This window comes from Pinus tabuliformis, chromosome J, assembly GCF_031772625.1.
Source record: "Pinus tabuliformis cultivar Carrire ecotype Pingquan chromosome J, CPIR1, whole genome shotgun sequence".
Classification (NCBI taxonomy): Eukaryota; Viridiplantae; Streptophyta; class Pinopsida; order Pinales; family Pinaceae; genus Pinus; species Pinus tabuliformis.
Window position 1 is genome coordinate 1,483,756,211 of NC_142295.1, and position 7,648 is coordinate 1,483,763,858.

Sequence of the window (7,648 nt, forward strand, 5' to 3'; positions counted from 1 at the left end):
TATATTTATTGTTTTATACTCACATTAATTTCACATTAATTCAAAGATGTGGTTTAGGGAAACCCTATTATTATTATTATTATTATTATTATTATTATTATTATTGTGGTAAATTAATTTTGATATTTTTTTAAATATATAAATTTATGTATAAAAAAATATATTTTAAAATATAAATTAAATATTTCAAAATATGTAATATATTATATATTTCCTTATATTGTATTATATATAATTATATATAATATATTATAGATTTTTATATTTATATTAAATAGTTTTTATAGATGAAAAGATGTAATATTCTCGAAAGATTTTTTGTAATAGTTTCTCATATTATGTTTTTATAAGACAAGAGGATTTAAAAAAATTCATCACTGCTAACTTTGGAAACTCAGTGGAAATTATTAGCAAGCTAACTCCACTAAAGAAAACAAGCAATGCTAGCTTCAAGATCCACGTTGGACTCTAAAACAAAAAATGATTATTTGGGAAAAGTCTCTAACAAGGAGTCATCTCTAAAACCAGAGACCAAGATATTCTTCGATGGGGTTACTCTACAAGAAGGAGCATTTAACATGAAGGAAGCCTACTATCTAGAATATAGAATGGCCAAACTTCCAAAGGAAGAGATATGGACCAACATATAAACCCAACATCTTTGGCCCAAAGTCTCCACCTTCCTCTAGATTTTAGCTAGAAATCAAACTTTAACTAAGATAAATTCGTCAAAAGAGGATTTCATGGTCCTTCCATTCACTACATGCGTAAGGATAATACTAAATGTGTTTAGCACCGATTTAATCTTTTTTCCATTATGGATCAATTGTTGTTTAAGACATCCACCATCATGCACCATTCTGATTGAAAGTGAACAAGAGTCTTATCTATGTTGAATTCTTAAAGGTCATAGATATACAATAATCCCATTCTCAATTGAGTTTGGATTTTCCACTAGGTTTCTTCCTCTAAGAAACATGGAAATAAATAAATAGGTGAATATTCCATAGTAAAATCCGAAGTCAATAGACTACTTATAGTAAAATTTAACAAAATGTTTCAGAAATAGTTATTTCACATAACTAGTCAAATCAAGATTGGAAAGCAACAAATAATGAACCCAACACTCTTAAACTTTGGAATCTAGTGCTAGGTCAACTCCCTCCTACCTCCCGTCGCGCCCCCCGCACGCCCTGAAGCATACCGTTAGCATGGAAGCCTCACTTGACTAGATTCACAAAGCTAAATTTTGATGGGGCCACCTAAGATAATCCTAGATCTGCACAATTTGGTGGGGTCTGCCATAATTCTCATGGAGACATTCTACACCTATTTTATGGCACTTGTGGATGTAGCAGGTAATGCGGTGAAGCTCCTTACTTTAGAATTTAGACTCCAATTAGAATTTTCCATGAACCTTCACTCTTCAATAGTTGAAGGGAGCTCCATGTTAATTATTATAATGATCCACAATATTCCTAATGGAACTCATCTTTGAGAACTTTCTACTTGTTGGAGATTGGAAGCTAGTCTCTCTAAAGTGGCATTTTTTATATCCAGTTTTCAAGTTATCCTCCCTACTCACATAAAAATATCAGAAAATAAGTTAGTAGACAAACTATTCAATGAAGGTTATCAATTACACAAATCCTTTAGTAAAATCTTGGGAAGACCTCTCAAGCTCTTCTCTTAGAGATGAACCAAATCAAGAAAATGGAGATCAAACACTAGATCGAGTGGGAACGGGAGTGAAACATGCTGGGGGACATGCTCGACATCTGATCCTAACACTAATGTGAGGGTACATGCCAAGCATGCCCCCTTAAAGCTCTTAATGATATCACATGGAGACAAACCTCCACCATAAGCAATGATAAGAGGTGGCTCTTTGTTGTGTAGCCTTAGCCTTCTCCATGTTATGAAATTTACTACATCTTCGTTCCAATCTACTTTTATGATTACTCGGTGTACTTTTAATCTTTGCGTACTAGGCCTTGTCATGATGTTATTTCTTATTAGGTTTTCTTCGACAATAAGGTCTCTCAGTTCTACTATTTTGGTTTCCTCTAGTCTTGGTTATTTCCTTTTTTTTTCCTACCATTTATGATACAATTGTCTAGAACTTCGTAGCCTTCTCTCTTTGTTGGTGTTTAAATTTTTTTCCCCTTTCTCCCCAGCAAGTCACTCATCATATTTGAACCATAGTGGGAGAATTAATTCTTTCTTATCTACTTCTCTCATCTCCTATGGTGGTGCTCTTCTCAATATCCAAAATCTTAACCTTATCATCCCTTTTTCTTCCCCTTCCCTCAGTTAGTCTGGTTCATTTTCCTGAGCCCTCATTATGCCAAAGCGATGCACTAGAAGTCATAGAGGGGTGGCTTAATATGAGGATTAGTCAAGTATAATATTTTGTTAAGGTGCCAAAGCATAATCTGGTTAGTTTCATTGTAAGAATCCACCTTCATTACAAGTAGAAATAGAGAAGGAAGAGATAAACATCAAATTTAATCATATCTATCTACAAGACACATGTGTAGTGGGAGAAGTGGCTACCTATGTCCCTCATATAGGGCATTCCCAAGGTAGACATAACTAATATATCCAAATGATTTACCTCTACTACCAAATGGGTAGAGCTCTATTGCACTGCAACAAAGTAAAGGAGGCAATTCTGCTAATGTTGATAAAAATTCTTGTAGCAATAAAATCCACACACCTTTGTATGTGTTGTATTGAAGCTCATCTAGCCCTCACTCTGGACAGAGAGACTCTCTAGAGAAAGGCAAGGGTCACATTGAAATGGTCCCCTTTGTATCTTCTCCTTCAATATGATCCGTTGATTTTTATTTTGGTTTAATCTCAGGATGTTATGTGAATTTGTCTGCTATAAATTGCAAGACAATTAACATAGGTCTCAATTCCAAACTTTCAATGCATATTGATGGTTTTTTTAAAAGGCCCCATATAAGATTTTTGGAAAATTTAATGTTTTTCCATTGGTCATGTTTCCTAATTGCAAACTAGAAAAAACCAAAATTACTTCTCTAATATTTTAATTTATTATCAGTAAAAAATTAAAAAAAAAAAACTCTCTTTTCTTTACACTTATCTCTTACATTTTAAGTTATTATCAATAGAAATTTAATTAACAAAAAAATATTCTCTTATGTAATTTCTACTAAAAAAAACTGCTTAAAAAAATAAAATACTCTCTTTTCTCTACACTTATCTTTAACAAACATTTTTTACTCAAACCTAAAACATAATTTTCATAACATATTAAGTGAGGTTATGTTATCGCCCCTGTAAGCATACTCATCAACTCACTATCCAATGTGAAAATATCACTTAACCAATACATGATAGTGTACAAAGACCCCGCGCAACGTGAGATAATGCTATTGTCCATCTCAACCAATGTATAATATTGCATGAAAATCATATCATTATTTCATTGAAAATTTAAATATCTTTAATATACTTATGAACACTATTACCTTACTATATAAAATACATAATCTATACCATTCCCAAATCCTAACATTCTTCAATAAAACTTTCCCATACAATTATTGTACATCCAATTGAGGCATCCCAAAAAAAAATAAAAAACACAAACAGCTTTGTACAATATCTATTTTATCGCATGACACCATCTCACCTTCTGCGAAACCTCTATCAACGTGGCACAAATCGTCTCGCACAAAAGGCGTTACGGCCCCGAACATTGCCTTATAGCAAAGAGCATAAATGTTGCTCAAACTTAATGGTAATTATAATTATTCAAAATACTTCTTAGGAAAATAATTCATATAAAAATTAAATTAATTTAAATTTTTTTAATTAAATAGTTAATATTAATAAATAAATTTTAGAATATGATTTCAAACAGTTTTTGTTTGGTTAAGAGTTAGTATTTATTGGAGGTAAAGAAATAAATTAATTTTTTGAGACTCTAGGTATCTCATAAGAGTAAAAATTTCTCTTTACAAACTACTAATAATGACAGTATATTTTTTAAGATAATAGTAATGAAGCACTATTTGAGATAGCATCTAGTGATGTTTCCCCATTACTAATTTAACAATTGAGTTATGATAAGTTCTCCCAACATATAAATAAAAAATTATATAATATCAATAGATAATTCTAAACTTAAAGGAATCAACACTAGTAATGAATTTGACATTCTATATAACATTTTTTTTCCTTTTTCTAAAGGTATTTGATGGGGATGGAAAATTTGAAACCATAAATTTGGCATCTAAGTGTTTAAATTGACCATCATAAAATTTAATGGGTGGTTTAAACAAAGGTCAAGTTTGAAAATATGCTTAGTTGCAAGGCCCCTTTCTTGTCAATATTCCTTGGTAAATTGGTTCCCAATAAGATTCTTAATATAGAGAAAGAGTGGAGTAATGGCAATATCTAGTTGAACAAGTTGGACACCATTGACATACATTTCATAAACAATTTTTTGGTCTTATAGAGTTAGACTCATAAGCTATTGTGCTTTATAAGCTCATAACCTATTATGTTTTTTTTCAAGAATAACTACCTTCAACTCTACTTTTCAATAGTTAGACTCATAAGCTATTGTGCTTTATAGGCTCATAACCTATTATGTTTTTTTTCAAGAATAACTACCTTCAACTCTACTTTTCAATAGCTATAAAAAGAAATTGCATATAACAATATGATATTTAAGACTCATAATTTACTTAAAGAATAAAGTAACTAGCATGAAAAACAAATTACCATCAGCAATTTTACATTTAACAAGTAAGATAAATATGAATTTCCTGACTTATTACTAATAATATGTTAATTTCCATTCATAATAAATAACGACATAGTTATTATTATTTTGACCACTCAATTACAATAATAGATTTTAAAAAACAAGATAGCCAAACTCCTAATCTAGATTCTACAATGAGGACTGAATTTTACATAGCAAAAATCTGAATTCTACTTAGCGCAAATCTCAATTCTACTTGTGCCCTTTAGCGTGATATATGGCAAGAATCCTTTCACCGGGCTCAACGAGTTGTGCCTTGCATTAATATTGGAAGGCGGGGAGTTAGAACAGCCAAGAGTTCATGCTCCCTAGGCAGTGTGATCCCATTAAACTTTTCAGTCATGTCCAATTCTTGGCCATTGGGAAGGCTCCAGTTAAAACAGTGCACCAGCTGCGCTACTGCAAACTCTACAAGAAGCATTCCCAATTGCTGTCCGGGACATCCTCTTCTGCCTGCTCCGAAAGGAATCCACTCAAAATTTTCAACTTTTGAATCCATGAACCCATCTTCCATGAATCTTTCTGGCTTGAAGCTTTCAGCATCCTCCCCCCACGACTTAGGGTTCCTTCCAATTGCCCACAAGTTAATGAGAAGGCGAGTGCCCTTGGGGATTTCATAGCCCAACACAGTGCAGTCCTCCACAGATATGTGAGGGAGGGAAAGCGATGCCGGAGGGTGGAGTCTAAACGCTTCATTCACCACAGCTCGCAAGTAAACGAGAGAAGAAAGATCTGATTCCTGCACCAAACGATCCACTCCAACTACGCGTCCTGTCTCCTCCTGAAGCTTCTTCAGCACTGCGCGGTTTCTCATAAGTTCGGACATTGTCCATTCTATGGTGGTGGACGCTGTGTCCGTTCCAGCGAGAAAAACATCCTGCAAGAATCAAGAAATCCCACACAATATCACATTTTATCAAATCCATTGAAATCTAATTGTAGAGATATGTTAGTGTAACGTTAGGATTTTATGAAATCCTAAGGCAATTAAATTATATGAAGCTGTAAACATCTAACTGTGAAAAGTAACGAAAGTTCACATTTCAAAAGATGTGATCCTTCTCAATGGGCCATCCTTATTGTGGAATTCTACTAACCAGAATGAGTTACAAAAATTCATGCAATTTACATGCATATCAAGGATTCAACATGGAATGAATGTTTATTAAGGATTCAACATGGCAAGATTAAAACTAATCTATGGTAATATATACATTGATGACGGTTTTAATGTTGTCCCGCGTGATTTTGAACTCCATTGTTTCATCTGCAGAATCTGCAAGCAAAACATCTACCAGATCTGGCATGGCATTGGGCTTCTTCTTCTTCTGCAAAACGTGCTCGTTTATTATTTTCTCTAGCAAGTAGTCGTGTGTCTTCTGGATTTCCTTGAACCGACTGTTGAGGCCTTGCAGATCCATCGGGGCCAGGAACGGTATGTAATCTCCAATGTTAAAAGAACCCACTAACATAAAAATTTCCTTGATCACTGAATCGATCCCACTGCCCCCAATTAGGTCTTCATCAAAATACTTCCTGCCGAAGGCCATCCTGCAGATTATAGAATTGGTGAGGTTTGACGCAGTTTTCGTAATATTGCTCACAACACTATCTGAATTCTTAATAAGAGAACGAATCATAGCAGAGACCTCCTCTTCTCTTATAGAACGGAACTGTTCAATTCGTCTGGAGCTCAGCAGCTGTAAAACGCAGAGCTTACGCAAATGCCTCCAGGAAGGGCCATACGGAGCGTAGGCGATGTCCGAATAATTATATGACAAATACTCAGCGGCGGCCGTCGCTGGTCTGCTGGCGAAAACCCGATCATGGGTCTTGAGAAATTCCTTGGCCACATCTGCAGTGGAGACGACTAACGCGAGGATGGAGCCGAGGCGTACAGACATGAGAGGCCCGTATTTCACAGAGAGAGTTGCCAGCGTTCGGTGTGGAAGGCCTCCGAGAAGAAGGTGGAGGTTTCCGATAATGGGGAATTGAAACGGCCCCGGGGGAAGCGGCCTCCTTTTGCTTCCCCAGAACGAGAATCTCCATGCAAGAAGAAAAGCAATGACTGGTATAATATAGAAGTATAACCATTCCATAGCTAGCAACTCAGAACCCAACTCATTCGCCATTGTCATGACTCACTCCATACAACTGGTCTTCTGATCTAGAGTGATTCTTTTATACCCATCTGATATGCTAATCCTTGTAATTTAAGAAAGTATGTCCGTTTCCATTTTTTTCCAATTAAAGAAATCGTGCTTGAAGTACTTGAAAGTTGAAACAGCTCTCAAACATATATTCTTGCCATAGATTAAACCCTAAACCTATGATAACCGCACCTCAGCATGTAACCATATTCCATTTTATCGTTCACTTAGTGAAGAACTTACGAAGCATTTATAATATTGTCTGATAGAAAGATTTATCTGTAACATATTTAAGATCTGACAAAGTCGTTGTATATATTTACTGAAAAGAAAAGATCGGTTGGTTACATATTTGCGCACCATAAAAGCATCATAATGGTGGGGGATGAATGATTACCATAATGGGTTCCTCCATTAAAGATTTATCCAAACTATTTTGATGAAAGCATATATTACTATCATTTCCAGTGCCTGCATTAAGATTTCTGGAACTATTTCAGATGTAAGTATATAGTGGTTCTGACGAATACACTGCCATGATGGGTGACTCCATTAAGATTTCTGGAACTGTTACATTGATGGAGTGGGTTAAAATTTATTGTATTTCTGCCTAACACCCTTCTGTCATAGTTTCAAACTTTGATTGTCATTTCAGGCGCTTGAGACGGTACGTTCAAATTGTGTAATATTTGTC

At 34.7% G+C, this 7,648-nt stretch overlaps 1 protein-coding gene across 1 annotated transcript; it reads right to left on the reverse strand.

Annotated features, from left to right (window-relative positions):
* Positions 1 to 4,880: 4,880 nt before the first annotated feature.
* Positions 4,881 to 7,090, reverse strand: LOC149232995 (cytochrome P450 71AU50-like). Its single transcript, XM_089376625.1, has 2 exons — positions 6,019 to 7,090; positions 4,881 to 5,681 (listed from the first exon to the last, which is right to left on the reverse strand). Exons 1-2 carry the CDS (start codon positions 6,940 to 6,942, stop codon positions 5,046 to 5,048), a joined length of 1,560 nt encoding a protein of 519 aa, XP_089232751.1. The 5' UTR covers positions 6,943 to 7,090; the 3' UTR covers positions 4,881 to 5,045.
* Between the last annotated feature and the right edge of the window lie 558 nt (positions 7,091 to 7,648).